The 16,227-nt window shown below is 47.0% G+C and overlaps 1 protein-coding gene across 1 annotated transcript in view; it reads right to left on the bottom strand.

Annotated features, from left to right (window-relative positions):
• CACNA1E (calcium voltage-gated channel subunit alpha1 E) overlaps positions 1-16,227 on the bottom strand; it is a 428,883-nt gene that overhangs the window by 183,284 nt on the left and 229,372 nt on the right. The window contains exons 7-9 of the mRNA XM_079761136.1: positions 6,634-6,737; positions 5,130-5,282; positions 3,767-3,948 (exon numbers count right to left, since the gene is read on the bottom strand). Of these exons, the coding sequence (XP_079617262.1) occupies positions 3,767-3,948; positions 5,130-5,282; positions 6,634-6,737 (439 nt within the window). The remainder of the gene's footprint in view (positions 1-3,766; positions 3,949-5,129; positions 5,283-6,633; positions 6,738-16,227) is intronic.

Raw genomic sequence — 16,227 nt, 5'->3', positions numbered from 1 at the left:
TTAAATTAGTAAGAAGAGGGGAGACTTTGCAAGTTGAGGAGACTCTTGTTTGGAGAGACAGTCAAAACAGGAAGAAGCAGCCAGCAGAACCACACACTGCTTTGCATTCTTTCTACCACAAGGGGAGAGGGAAGCCAAGAATCCAGTTGGAGTTTGACCAAGCAGAGTGGAAGTTTTGGTACAGACTAGCTGGAGCATGGAGGACTCAGGTTGCCATGACAATGAGAACCTTCCTGCCCCCTTACAATAATGCATTATGAGGAGAAAGCTGCATGCAAATGAAGTTAAGTGTAATCAATTGGCAGGGCACCACAAGGTCACGGGAGGCATTTAGGAAGAGTCTGTGCAGCAGATAAGCAATGCAAACACAAAAAAGCACTTAAGTTATATATGAAAAGGTTAGACTGAGTCCACATGCTTACGAGAGCTTCTATATACAGAGTAAACGTGAAGGCTCTCCTACTGGTCTGGGCATAACTGGAGCCAATAAATCTCCCATATTTGTTGCTGCCAGTGAATAGAAGAGGTGCTGGACCTGGAACGAGAGGCTCCCCTTTTCCTTGTGGCCGGTATGAGGAAACAGCAGCTGGATGAATTGAGCCTTCCCAGAATGGGTGGCAGAAAAGAGACCTCAAGCTACATTTGTACCTTATGGAGGTGGTGGTGATAATGGCACAGTGAGCGATTTCTGTATGGGTAGAAACATACATATATAGACATGTATTTATAATACTAAGTTGACGAGTTGTTCATTGTTCATTCCATGGTGTGCAACCAGTTCTAATACATATGCAAAATGTTGTCATTACAAAGCTCTGAGTTGACATTAAAAGGAGAAAACTACGCAGGTAGTGTTGACATGGACTACCAGAATCTGTGATTTTCACCCCAAGATCCCAGGCATCTCTCATCTCACACTGTTTTTCAATGGGCAAGAGCTCACTGAAAGGATTGGTAGGTAAATAGTCTGTACTATTTAAGTCATTTTTCTCCCACTCCCTGACCCTCTTTTCTGTCCAAGCTGAGTAGATGGATTTGGGGAACTTAAAAGCTTGCATGATGTAAGTTAAAAGCCCGGTGCCCAGCACTAGGAAGGGTCCAGTACGCTGAACCTGCTGCCCCGGGAGCAGACAACCCTCACTCCAGAGTGTGCGCCTGCTCCCACCGCCTGGGGCATGCTTCACACCCCAGTTCCCTGCTCAAATGAAGCCCAGCCTTTGCGGGCCCTCTCTTCCCAGGGAGCCAGACTTGGTCCTTGTGCCACTGGCTGAAAACAGGTGCCTTTTCCATCCAACTTCTCCTGAGTCGAGGTGTAGTCATCCACCTCACTATGGCCATCGCCTCTGCTGTGGACTCCTGGCTCTGTGCCCTGCCCCTAGATGCAATGCTTTGGAAAGTGACGTCATCTCAAAGTGGACATGAGGTCATTCTGCCCGTGAGCAGCCAGCTGCTTTTTGGAAACCAGCCCTACAGCTCAACTAGCTCCCTCGACCCTGGATCTAGTCACGGGAGTAGCAGGAGGCATTCGGTACAATGAAGTTCAATGGCTGATGGGCTGGCTGGGAGCCCATGAGTGAGAGGTTTCAGAAGGGAGCTTGACCTCCTTCTCCCCACTTCCTTGGTGGCACAAAACTATCGACGAGAGCAGGGTTACTGTCAGTCTGTGTGACCTCCATACATACGTTGGGTAGATAACTAGGGAGAAATGGGAATTTGAAGAGAGCACCATGAAAGCAGGGATCATGGTACTCTTTTTCTCTCTATTTTCCTAATGCCTCACACAGTGCTTGAGATGTAGTAGGTGCTCACTTAATATGTGTTTCATGAAAGAACAAAGAAACTAACAGAAGTGATGAGTGTTTCTTCATGTTTTCCTGCCTGTCTCAATATCCTCTGAGCCTTGGCTCTGGAGGACCAACAGGTCACGCCTGTATCTCCAAAAGCAACACTTCTCCTTTCAGGCTTTCCGTGCATTTATCACATCACTTAGGTGAGTCTACACGTATAATTGAATTACATCACTCCCAAAGCCCCACAGGTGACACCCGCCACGGTGGGGCCAGTGCTGGCATTCCCAGAGGCGCCTGGCTAATCTGAGTGACATGGCCTCAAGACACCCTTCACATCTCCAATGAGCAGTGACAGCACTCATCCATCTTGCCTTCCTTCCCTCCTTCCTGCCACCCCACCACAGCTGGCGAGAATCCCAGAGCGTCCTCAAGGTCTTTCTAGGTCACACGTAACCCCTGGGCTTACTGGGCATAAGCTGGTCCCTGGGACTTCTTCGCTGCCCTTTCGACCTCTAACTCAACAGCCTGTGACTCCTCCTCTGCAAGCGCCATCCTGCCTTGCTCAGCCTGTATGGGTCTGGACCCGGGTGAGTAATGGACATTCACTAAGCACCTACTTTACAGGCTTTATGCAAACCCCGGCTCCTCAGGCACTACAATCTTTTGGAGTCTCTCCTGAGATCGAACATTTCCTTTCCCTCCAGTACAGATTATGCCCAGAGCGCCTTCTAAAGGGGCTTTGCATAAGCCACACTCTGCCCCACCTAAAACATCCTATGCAATGAAACTAGGTTAAGCGGAAACAGAGGGCACCTAAGGGTAAAGGTAGCTGTGGGAATGCAGGTAAGAGGAATGAGCATTCCAAAGGTATCTGCCAGCGGGTGGGCTGGCTGGCTGCATATGAGGGTACAGACCTTTGTAAGCACCTGCTTACCAAGGCAACCTGCCCAAATGGCTTTGCCCACCCAGGCTCCTTAGGCATCAAATCGCACCCACCCTGGACCCTGTGTTACTTTAGAACTCAGACCTGCACCGCGCCTTTCAGCGGTCACCTGCCTAACTTCTGGCCCCTAACATGCAGAAATCCTAACATCCCCGACAGCCCGTCAGTTGTCTTGTGTGCCCACTCAGAACCTTCCCAACATGTCTGGTCATATGAATCATGAGGGGCACTTGTACAAAGCTCACCAACTATTCACACCCTGCATAGAAAGGGCCTGCGCATCTGAATTTTTCACCAGCATCCCTAGCGAGTCTTACAATTAAGCACGTTTCTTATGTGCCTGTAATGCAGCGGTTCTTGACAGTGGCTGAATGTTAGAATCAGCTAGGAAGCTTTAGAAAAAAAAATCAATGACAGGCCTTTACCCCTAGCTATTCTTATTTAATTTGTCTGGAGTGGAGCCCAGGGGGTGTAAATTTTTAAAGCTCCCAGCTGATTCCAAAGTGCAGCCAGGGTTAAGAACTACTGCAATATCTTCCCAGACCAATGGTAAGCTCTTGGAAGACAGTAACCAAGAAATATGTACCCCTTGGTACCCCTTACTGAGCCCCAGCACCACGTCAAACCTGTTACAGAACATACTCCATAACTGCTGAGTTGATCTGATTTAACTAGCTGTTCATCCATCCAATATGCGTTGTAATTTCCTGTATTAAGAAGCTGTGTACTTCCACTTAGCAAAGGGCCAGATAATGGAGGCTAAGATTTCCCATGACTGAGTACACACACACACACACACACACACACACAGAGAGAGAGAGAGAGAGAGAGAGAGAGAGAGAGAGAGAGAGAGAGACAGACAGACACACGGGGGGGGGGGGGGGGGAGGGGGGCCACAGGCACACACGCTTGCAAACATGCAGGCACATCCCCAACCATTCCTTTCCCCGGATGAGCCAGCCCAAACAATGCAGAAGCCTCATGCCCCAATTCTGTCCTCTGCCTGCCCCCGCCCCTCGCCAGCTCTACTCACGTTGTACAGCACGGTGGTCCACCCTTCCATGGTGATGCACTGGAAGACAGTCAGCACAGCAAAGAGGATGTTATCAAACTGGGTGATCCCGTCGTTGGGGCCGATCCAGTCCCTGCATTCATAACCAGCTGGGCAGCCCTGCACGCCACACGGGTGAGGGGGGTCAAATCCTTCTAGAATACCTGCACGCACATTTGGAGGGTGGGGAATAAACCATATGGTGTTTAGCATGAGCTGGAAATGACCCCAGGAAGCCACAAGCATGCAACTCAATTTCTCACAGAAAGGTGTGTCCTTTGTTGTCTCAGGCTCCCTCCCATCTCTGGCCTCTCTACACCTCACACTCCGCATACCACGTGTTCAACCCAGTGTTTCTCAATCTCCTCTGAAAATGGAGTCATTCCTGCATGTGGCCCCCGACTCTTCGCGGGCCACAGCCTCTACCGTCACCTGCGTGCCAGGAATTTACAGGACTGGGTCACACACAGAGGTCTGAGGTGAAGGCAGAACACCTCCCTGGTTTTCTAAGCCTCGGACTCTAGGATAGATCCTGAGCTCTTTCTGGGCCTCTTGGGGACAATCATAAGCTACAGGCCCCTTGGTGAGTCTTAACTCTTTCTATTTTTCTGGCCTAAATTCCTGGTCTTGAATAAAAGACAAAAAATCAGAAATCAAAATCCAAGGTGGAAGGTGTCCTTTAAAGATTCTGTTCAGAAAAAAAACCACAGTACCTAATTGGGCTCCTTCAACCTCTCCCCATCCCCTTTCCTCCTCGGGCACGCTACTCAACTTGCCAAGAACAATGAGACACAAAGAGGTAAGCATTTGGAGTCTGTGTACCCCACCAGTCCCCAAGCTCCCCTGCCAAGCCACGCTCAGAGCTGCCTCCGTCCCTCCACACTGTGTGTGGGTCACAGCAGGGAGGGAGGAAGGTCATGAGATGGACCACGAAGGATAAACGTCTCCATGGACATGAAGGGACCCATGTCTTTTTTGACTCCGAACTCCTAGGTCTCCCTGGCCTGTGGGTTGAGGAGGCCACTGTACACAGGGTCTTTCTTCAGACCGACAGTTTCTGACAGCCTCCTTCTACCATGCATGGGGGAGCTGAGCCCTCCTGCTTGAAATCCCCCAACTGTAAACCTAGGAGGTTATTAGCTTTGCAATCTCAAGTGTCCAACAGGGACGTTGAGTCTGGGCTGGTTGGGCCTCAAAAGGCTGCTGACTAGGAAGCTTCTGGTTCTCTCTGTAGGGTTGGAATAGAACACACTTTTCCAAGCTGTCTCTCATTAAGGCCCTGAAATGACCCCAATGACCCGAGGGGAGAAGAAGGGAAGAGGCAGGAGACAGTCTAGAAGCGCACCTGAATTGTTCATGAAGCATGCGCGGTGCAGCTTCCCGCTGTAGAACTCCAAGCCGATGATAGCGAACATCAGGATGGCGAAGAAGAGCAGGAGGCCGATCTGCAGCAGGGGCACCATGGCCTTCATGATGGACTTCAACACGATCTGCAGGCCTGGAAGGAAGGGAAGAGGATGACAAACGGAGCCTCACTTGGCACCCCTGCCTGCGCGGGCTCAGTCTCCCCTCTCCCAGGAGGAGGAGGGCAAGTGGTGCCGGGAAAAGAACCACTGGCCCTGAAATGACAAAGACCGTTTGCAAAGGGATGACCAGGGCAAGTCAAGCCAAAACTGCCATCCCGACTTCCCCCAAGGATCAGTCCCTTCCTCCTCCTCACCCTGACCTTGCACATGCCTGTTGCCCTTCATTTGTTTCCCCCCCGGGTTGTCTTCTGGGCTCCTCTAGTAGGTTACACTCATTAGAATGTGCCTGTTGGTCCTCGCCCTGCTGGGCTGTGAGTCTTGTGAGAGCAAGGACAGAGTTCATCTTCCCCATCCTCCTATCTCAGCCCCGGCCATCCCACTCGCTGCTCTAAGAGCAGACTTAGTATAACCAGTATTCATAAAATACCTCTGACCCAGACATTGTACTTCTAGGATTCTAGCCTAAGAAAACAGAGATGTGAATAAGATCCAAGCAAAAAGATGTTTGCCCCAGCACTATTCCCAGTTGGGAGGAAAAACTGGAAATAGCCTAAATATCCAGCAACACAGCAATGGCTAAGCAAGTCATGACCCCTATGACAGACTATAATACATGTTTTAAAATTATATTTTGGAAGAATTTTTAATGTCAGGAAAATCGAATACTTATGGCAGGATCTAAAACTATATGTATAGTATGATCACAACTATATTTAAAATGTACAGGAAAAAATATACAGAAATGTTAAAAGTTATTTCTGGCCCTGGAGGGTGGGCTCAGTGGTTAGAACATCGGCCCTCGTACCCAAGGCTCTGGGATTTGATTCCCAGTTAAGGGCATGTACCTGGGTTGCAGGTTCGATTCCCAGCCCCAGTCAGGGCGTGTGTGGGAGGCAACCAATGGATGTTTCTCTTTCTCTCTCTCTCCCTTGCCTCCTTCCCTCCCTTCTACCCTCTCTCTAAAAAAAAAAAAAAAAAAAATCAATGGAAAAAATATCCTCAGGAGAGGATTAACAAAAAAAGAAAAAGTTATTTCTGATAAGATAATGGGTGCTTTTCATTTTCATATTACATCACTTCATGTATTTTCCCAAGTTTCTATAAAGATCTTTCATTATCTTTAAATCTGAAATAAAAAGAGCTGCTAAGTTTCAAAAAGAAATGTTATATTAGGTTGTTGCATCCACACTATTTATTACCATGGAGGCTAAGTCCCAGGAGAAACTGTCTCTTATTTATCCCACATTCTCTTAGACTCGGATCCAGATGAGGACATGTCAGGGAGTCTATTAGCAGAGTAGAAGGAAGAAAGATGGTGCTTACTGGGTATCCCTGACACAAGCTTCAGGGGCCTCAGGACACGCACGGCCCGGAGGGTCCTCAGGTCCACATGTGTGTTAAAGTGGGTTCCCGCGGTGGCCAGGATGCTGCAGACAGAGACACAGAGGGTCAAGGTTAGCAGGGTCTGGCTCTCTTCCCTATCCCAGGGGGGACGCTGGGTTAAAGAAGGATCAGGCGGGAAAGCACACCGAGATGACGCCAGCTGTGTGTGGGCGCACCTGTGCTGGGTGAATCACCAGTGGTTCCAAGTGAAATTAAATTTAGCCCCATGGATTTCACTTTGCAAAGAAAGAAAACTTGTCATCAGATCAGAATCCTAGTTCCAAATCATGATCTCCAAATCAAGGTCTCCAGCACCTGTCCCATGCCTCTTCCCAGCACTGCTCTCTGCTCCTTGCAAACCTCCTTCCCCCCTTTCCAACCCACCAAAGCCCTCATTTTATTTCAAAATTTTCTTAGACTCCCCTGTCTTCTATCACCTTTAGAAAATTCCTCTGGATTAAGTACAATAAAGGAGTAACTCACCCTTCTCCACCTTGACACTTAAATTTCTTAACTAGACAAATCAGGATGCTTATAATTGAGGAATAACTCTACTGGTCCCCATATGGCATATTTCTACTTGTCCAGAATCACTCTGTGAGTTGAGTTTGGTTTCTTTGCTTCCATTTTTCCACATTCCACAGCCATAGCCAGAAAGAAACACACACACGCATCTATAAAAATCCTATTAAATTGTGGACACCAAGTTCCTTGTGTTGAGGAGACAATTTATTTCATATAACCTCATGACACTGCAGATACTTTGGAGAGACAAAGACACTTGAGTATTAATGGAAGACTCAGAAAAGGCCAAGAGTCAAGAGAACTGGGTGTGAGTCCTGAACTGGGCAACTTCAGGCAAGTCACTCAACCTCGATGAGCCTCACTAGCCTCGTCTACAGAACGGGGGAGTATCAAGGCCTAGGTATAAAAATAAAATGACATGCTATTGAATATCAAGAGAGGCCTGTACACTATAATGTGCAAAACAGACATTACATCCAACACAAACATTAATGAAATTGGTTTTGCAAGTCTAATTTTAGCCTTCTCTCTGTGGGATAGTCCCTGACCTCCCTCAGAACCACTCTAGGACAATTTCAGCTATCTGGAACCGTTGGGGAATGAGTCATTTAGAAAAATGAATTATCTATATAGTCAAAGGGTGCCAAGAATACTTCATTCCACTTAATTCTTTTTGGTAGAACCCTCTGAAACATTCCAAGTATTGAAGAAGATACTTGAAGTGCCTTCAGTACTTGAAAGAGAACGTGAATGAAAGGCTTTTGCTATACAATATCTCTAAGAAGCAGATAGAGAGTCCACAGGAACAAAGCACAGAGATCCAGGACATCAGAACCCTGAACAATAACTTTGAAACAGGGAGAGCTGCCCAGCACCAAAGCAGTCTGCTTCCTAACTTTAAAAGCACTCAACTATCTATTAGGAAGTTAAGAGGGTTCCCACTTGGGTTGAAGAATATTTTCAAGGACCAATGGAGATCTCTTTGAGCTTTAAGATTCTGTAATTCTATACGAATCCACCCTCAAAATAAGAACCAGAAAGAAATCCTACTCTCATTAAGGATCTCAGGAGTGAGGCAAGACTCCCAAGTCTTCTTCATGTCTCCCAAACTTCCACGCCCTCATCTGAGAAGGAGGGACTCAGGGAGCGGAGTCTCTGACTGCTTTTGACTGTCTTCCAAGGCTAAAGAGGAGGATTAGTGGGGCGGGGGGGGGGGGGGAGGGAGTGATATAATTTCTAATAAGTAAGGAAATTCTGAAGAGATGGGAGATCAAAGAGAAACATGTAAAACAGGACAGAATTTTAAAAAATAAAGGAAAGAGGTAAAGAGAAACTTCAAAGATAGGTGGAGATAGGAAGCTGGAGAGGCAGAAATGGGGTCATTGTTCAGCTGATCCTGCTAAGAGGGGAAGGAGCCTTGAACTTGGAGTCTCTGAGGTGCACATGGAGCCTCTCCTTCGCTCTAGTTCGCTCCATCTAACAAAAGGTGGGTAGAATCTGCTCAGGTCAGGATCCAGAGCTCCGTTTCCTGGGAAACCCAGACCAGACACACAGGAAATGCTCTTTCACGGCATAAAAGGGGCTGTGGCACATGAAAATGTCCTCCCCAGCCCTTGAGTTGAACAAGATACATCTCAGAACACGGAGGCAGGGGCAGAAAGACAAAATTAAAAGGCAAAAAGGCACAAGTGTAGAGAGAGGGGAAAATGATAGAAGGAGAGGAGAAAGAGAGGAGAGGAAAGTGAGCAGTGAAGGAAAACATGGAAATGAAAACAAGATGGAAAATAAGAATAAATCAAAAGGTGGTGGAGAAGCAAATGTCAGCGATAAGAAAGCTCACACGGGAAAGAGAACAAGAGTAAATAAAGCTAACCTAAAGAGAGAAGAGGAAATATGGTATCTGTTGTGGAGGCCTCGGGAGATAAGTTCTTTTCATTAAGTGCATCCCTCAGCTGAACTACCTGCTCCCCAAGTCCTCCAAGTCCCACTTCAGCCAGGGCCATGTAGCCTGTGGCCTGTCCCCCCTGGCCCTTACACTTGATTTTCTTCCAGTGCAGGAATGCTGTCTACTAGGCTGAGGCAGTCTGGCCACTCGCTGCTCCCTACCTACCAGTGTTCAAATCGTCCTTGAGGGTGAGAACTACGATTTGGTTCCCCTGTCCATCTGTTAGAAGCAGGAGCAATGGGATTCTTAGGGGAGAAGATAATTGAGGAAAAGGGCCCTGATTCTGTGGGTCCATAAATTTCTGTGCCCACTGCCATCATGGTCCTTACCAACTGGGAGAGAAAATCTCTGTCTCCCCCATGAGATCTGGAGCACCTCAAACAAAGAGACTGTCTCCCTCATCTCGATGTCCCCCACACCCAGGCCACATTGTGGCAAGTAAGAGACTCAAGGGATGACTGAGCAATTGGGCTGCACCAATGAAAGTAATAAAGGCACAAAATACCACAGAAACACTGGAACTCACCAATGAAAGGAGAGGAATGCTATTTGAACACAGATCTGTTTGGTCATGCAGGAGTGTACTGGAAATCTGTCCTTGCCCATTTTAGAGTCTAATGAGGATGGCCCAACATAGTCCTAAGACCCCTGCCGCCAAGCAGATGCAAAGGATGGGCTCTGCCCATCATCAGTGGAGAGTTAGAAAGAGAGAGAAATTGCTTATAAACAGCAAGCCTAGGGGAGAGCAGGAGGAAGACGCAAGATGTAAAGGCTCGTCATCTCTGGGCAAAACCCAAGTCCTGAAGTGCATACGGCTCAGGGCGACTCCGGGCCTTGGAAGTAGCAGGCCCTAGGCATGCGGCGAGGGGAATGTGAACAGTAGGAAATGGCCCTGGCCCTGTCTAGTGGAAGTAGGCAGACACAGGAATGAAATAATTATAATTCACCATGAAGAGTGTCATAACAGAGGAGTTTCCAAGGTCTTATGAGCATGGGAAACGCTGCCGTGACAAACACAGTGCTATCTGCTAGCACTCTCAAATATTTTATCCCATGAAATCCTCAAAAATATCCTCGTATTATGATTGCCTCCATTTCATAGAAGCTCAGAAAAAGTGACATTGTTTATAAACAGCAAGACCAGGAGTTACAGTCAGTTCTCTCTTGAGAGCAAAGCCCATCTCTTTGGGGCTCTGCCATGATGCCTTTCGGGGTCTTCTCAGCACTGGACAGCTCCCCTGATTCCTTGTCCAGCGTGTTTCCCAAATAATACCAAGGGCACAGTGTTTGGCCCCAAATAAGCCATGAACTTAGTTCCCTTCACTGCAAGGCCACAAGCCAGGACCCCTTTTCCCCCACAGACTTGCCACGAATCACTCTCAAGACCAGGAGGGTGGGAGGCTCCATGCACCTCAGGTGACGACTGTGGCAATATCTACACATACACCCCGAAGAGACACGCACCACAAAATCAGAGTGAGGCCACAGAGGATAACTCCAATTCCGAGTTAATAAAAGCCTAAGCTCTCTGCTGTCCCAACAGGCACATGTGAGGCTATGTTTTCCATTTCTTTTGTCACCATGAGCACAGAGCCTGGTGGAGAGCTCTGTACACAGGAGTGGGTGCTTAATTACCACTTTACCCCCCAAGCAGAGGATAGACGGAGAACAAACATGAACCTCTAACCACCACCAGCACAGACGCAGTGCTCTGCACACTGTAAATGTTCAAAAGCGGATTCCTGAAGGATGTGGTGGCTCAGCCCTACCTCCAAGGATTTTGCTTTTAGTTGGCAGCAGGTAAGAAGAGAATGGAGGCTGCTATGATCCTGAGGGTGTGGCATGACCATCACTATTGTGCCCTGGCAGGGCAGATGATGGAAGTGAGGCTCTGGGCAATTACAATCCAATGGTCTCTCCCCAATACCGTCACCCAAAGAATTCTTCAACCCTGCGATCCTTTTGACCTTGGGTTCTGTCTTAGCCACCTTGTCAATCCAGGTCTCTAACAGTCTTTTCCCACAGGCATGTTTTACTGTACATGTCCATGGCCGAAAATACCCTGAAGCATTATACAAACATTACACTACAATTATCTATTGTTTATTTGAAATTCAAATGTAACTAGGCATCCTGTATTTTTATTTAAATCTGGCAACTCTATTTAAGTGAGGCAAAGAGCTTCCCCCTCAGTTGTTACCCCAGCCCTAAACACATGGGCAAGTCTCTGAGAAGAGACACAACCACAGGTCTGCTAACATTAGGTCCAGGATTCCCTCCTGAGGCCCCACAACAACCTGTTTTGTCTCTGTCCCATATAGATTGCAAGGGAGAAAGAACCTCAGTAGCATTCAAAAGGCAAGTTGTTAGCATCTGTGGAAAAGGGTTGATTAACACTAGCAAATTTCCAACACAGAGTTGAGTCATTTCCACGGGTCAACATAAGGGAGTTGCTGCGTCCACTTACAAGTGCTCCATAGATGGTTGGTTCTTTCGTGTCTTCTATTTTGCCTTCAGTGAGGCACCAAAGTCTATCATCTCCTTCCTTTAACACATGTCTTGGATTCACCTCTTACTCAACGGAGCCTCCCTCTTGCCTGAGATGCCCCTCCCTCGCCTTCTCTCCCGGCCGAAATAACATGACCCAGACTCCAGAAACCAGAGGACAACCGCCCTGTCCCTGGAAAAGGTCTACAATCAAAAGAGACTTCACTGGGATTCTGAGAAAGTAGGCAAACACACGCTCTCACTGGCTGGTTTCAAAGCCCAGTTCCATGAGTCACACTAGCTGTCCGGCCTTATGCAGTGGCCTCTCCGAGCAATAGTGCTCTCATCTGTGAAATGGGAACAGTGTTTTCCAAAGAAGGTTGATGTAAGAAATGATTTTCAAATACTTTTGGGGCATGGCCAATAGTAGGAAGTATATTTTACATCACAAGCCAGGGTATATTTACATATATAATTACATAACGCTTTGTAAAATACTTTTTCTATGGGTGATAATACTCATATTTTCTCTTCAATTCTTCTTTTTCTATCTTTTTTTTTTAAACCAACTAAATGGTTTTCATGACTCTCTAATGGAACTCACCCACAGTTTGAAAAACCCGGACATAGAGACCAGCCAATATACTGCTCATACTCACTAGGGAGACTGTTCTAAAGAAGACAAAGTGGACCAACATGAACTGCTGCCTTATTAGCATCATGCACCTCTTGGTGCTTTCTCAGAACAATGAAACAGTTTGTCTTGAAAAACTGTGCACTTTTCCAAGAACCATAGACATATTCTAGGAGAGAGCCTGATCCAGCCAATGGTACCTGAGGTAGCAGCAGCATCTGCCCTCCCCAGAATGGTCCTTCTTAAAGAGATCTCACACACCCCCACCAACTTCAAAACCATCATGAGACTGTGTGTGTGCATGTGTGTGTGTGTGTGTGTGTGTGTGTGTGTGTGTGTGTGGTTGAGCTAATATATGGCCAAAGTAGAGCATGGATAGTCTTCTAAGTCCACAAACAATGCATAAAATATTTTTCTGACTATAGCAAATTATGTTTGATTTGGTTTAAGTTATTATTTAATAGGGTTTTTTTATTACCTATTTTTCTCTTTCTTTTTGTCCTTCCACTATTTTTTTATTCTCATACCTCCAGCCTTCTCCCCTTTGGCAACCATTTACATACACACACACGCACGCACACACACACACACACACACACACACACACACACACACTAGATGTGGCCAGGAAGCCCTAATATTTCTTAGGAGGATGGGAAGCAGGGTAGGTCAAGTCGTCCTTTTCCAATAAAGGAGATCTGTGCCCTTTCCAGGAGGGAATAAGTGGTTCTGTATGTAACAAATGTGAGACAACCCTTTCTGGAATTTTAAGTGGGGTTCCTAATTAAGTTTCATGAGAATCTTCGTGCATATGCAGTGGTCTCAAAATATGCCTTTTGAGGAACAGAAAAATCATGGCCTAAAAATCCCCTTTCCTTTCTCACGGAAAGGAAGTTCAGCAATCAGACTATGTCACACCGAGGAGAGGAGGTTGCATTGACATTTGAGACCAGATCTTTGTTGTGGGGGAGGGGGGCCACCCTGTGCACTGCAGGATGTTTAGCAGCATCCTTGGTCTCCACCCACTAGATGCCAGTAGTAACTCCTCTTCTAATCCCCGCTCCCCCGGTTAGGACAATGAAAAATGTCTCCAGGTATTGTCAAACGTCCGCCGGGCTAAGAACCACTGCTGTGGGAGAACCGCTCAAATAGCAATTCCTCCATGCATTAAACGCCATGCACCTGTTTCACACCTAGTCCCTACCCGCTCTAGGAGAAACACACACAGCCCCGCTCAGGAAGAAATGAGGAGGTTGCCGACTGACCCCCCGCCACAAGTCATGGTTTTGAGGGACTGCCAGCAAGGATGAAAATGCCCTTCTGTCTTCTTCTTTAAACATCATTTGGGGTTACATGAAGCTTAACCCAAGCGCATCTCCAAAGGAAGCCTTATTCCAAAAGAAAGGTTTCCCCGGATGGTGGGAGGTCAAGAACAAGAAAACATACAGAGGGTTTTAGTTGCTTAACCTCGGTATAATGGAAACAAAGGTCGAGTTCCTACCAATGGTCCTGCGTTTCTTTCTTTTTTATGAGAAAGTCTTGATTCTTTCACACACAGCAAAGAGAAATGCCAAGTGATGGGCAGACACTCTATCATTGCCATTCAGGTCCAGGAGATGATGATGATGATGATAAAAATAAAACTACCTCATTTTGTTTTGGTTTCCATAGTTTCGTTCCATACAGATACCTTTACCCATTGTCTGATAAGTTTGAGAATTCAACCTCAGAAAGAGAAATTGGCTAGCCCAAGGTCACGGAGGTAGTAAATGGTTAAGCTGAAGACTCAAACCCAGAAATTTAGTTTCCAAATTTGGAGCACTTTCAGTAGCTACAAAAGATAATGGCTAGAAATATATCCCAAAGGCACATGTATTTGACAAATGCCTTTCTAAGAAGACCACAGAGCTGCCTCTCTGCAGAGCGTTATGGCGCCCTGTGATTGCAGCATCATCTGAGTGTTACCAAAACTGTGCTTCGGAGAGTCCGCAAAGATGGAGAATTGCTGGAGAGGGAAATCCCACGTTATAAGAACTCACCCACATAAATACATGTTCTTTGAGTTGTTTTGTTAGTAGCGGTGTGGGATTATCTGTTAATCTACCACCCACACACTTTCTCTCCCCAGGTCTCCCTCAGGACCAATAATAAGTCAGGGGTGGAGACCAGCTGAGGCAAGAACCCAGCTCACTATTCACCCAGGCCCCTAATACTGGCCTCTTCGGAGAAGGCGCTGGTGAACTCCAGTAGCAGATCACAGAGACCCGCTGCAGAACCCAACGCTGCCCACACACAGCGGCCACCGACGGTTTGCACTGCCAGTTCCCCCTCTTCCTCTGATAACCACACTCCACCCCACTGTCCTCTTCATAAACTGCAATGGTCTTAAGTGACGTCGCTGGCCCGTTCACAGGGACAGGGACAGGGCAGGGAGCTCCTCCCTAGATGTTTGCAGAGCTTGGTGGATCGCTTCGGAAGCAGCTAAGGCCATGACACAGAAGGCATCAGGGGCTGCCATGGACCATGTTTCTCTCACAGAGTAAAGCTGGCTACAGGGAGAGAGGAGGAGAAAGCTGGCTCTGCGCAGGGAAGAGGAATGAAAGAAGGAAGGAATTCCGCTGGAGCCAGCACCCTGATCCTGCGGTTCCTGAAGCCTGACTACTTCCTGGCATTTCCACAACGTGGTGGTTCTGGGAGACACCCCTTCCTTGAAAAGCCTCTCTTTCCTAACACTATACAAGCTCAGATTCGGTTACTCACAATGACCCGCTACTCACCCATCCTGTCCAGACAACACCATCTGGATAAAAAACCAATGTGAAAGTTGAGAGAAATGGCAAGGCCAGTCAAGAGCTAAATAAAAGACATGAAAAACAATGAAAAGCTCAGAACCACAGCCCTGGCACAGAGCCAATATACCAATTAGGGAACGTGCAAGCTTTTTCCTTGATGTCACTTTAGCAAGTGGCTAAGGCACTGAAACTCTGGGCTCTCTCATCAGCTTCAGAAAGACCGAAAAATTATACGCATTCCTGATCCTGGAGAGAGCCAGGGTCCTCTCCTCAAAACAGCAAACGCTGATGCCAGCAGGTTAACACAGGTGGAGGGTTCACTGCGGGGGATCCTTCAAAGTAAGAGGAAAGAAAAACCTAAGCAATAAAACTCTACCTTCTCACAATATGGGGAGTGGGAGGGGGGGCTTTAAAAATATCTGGGAAATATCTGGGGAATATCTGGCTGAAAGAATATGAGTTTATCAAACCTTCTTAAATCAATGACTTTCAAACAAAGCATGGGTCATACATTTTAGGAAAAGTACATTTGCCCACTATTCCACTTTCCTGCCTACAATGTCCGAGAGATTGACCTGTGTGGCGAACCTATGCCATCTGTCTGCTAAGATGTCAAGTATTTTTTAAAATACTCAGATTATTTCCCATACAAACCTCCAGTTTCAGTGTATGACAAAGAAGCTGCCATAAACTTGCTCTCAAATGCCCACGGTCTACAGAGCAGCCGAATGGACCAGAGCCATTGGTCAGAGAAAACAAAGTGCTTTTAACGTTTTAGGGTCATGAAACCAAAGTTCATTCTCAGGCATCTGAGTCATTTCGCATCCTGTGCCACTTATTTGGAATACACACCATTTTAATAATTAAAAAGAATGGTGCCTGTATACTGGAACTCTTTAACTATTACCCAAATCTATTTGACAGAGATCGGTAAGCAGAGCAAAGTAGATGATTTTCTTTGGTTTTAATATCTTTTCATTGATTTCAGAGTGAGAGGGAGAGAGAGATAGAAACATGGATGATGAGAGAAAATCATTGATCGGCTGCCTCCTGCATGCCCCAACACAGGGGCATTGGCCTGGCATGTGCCCTGACCGGGGACTGAACCGTGACCTCCTGGTTTCTAGGTCGACGCTCAACCACTGAGCCAC

The sequence above is a fragment of the Cnephaeus nilssonii genome, assembly GCF_951640355.1.
Source record: "Cnephaeus nilssonii genome assembly, chromosome: 21".
Taxonomy (NCBI): Eukaryota; Metazoa; Chordata; class Mammalia; order Chiroptera; family Vespertilionidae; genus Cnephaeus; species Cnephaeus nilssonii.
This window is presented reverse-complemented; position numbering and strand designations above follow the sequence as displayed.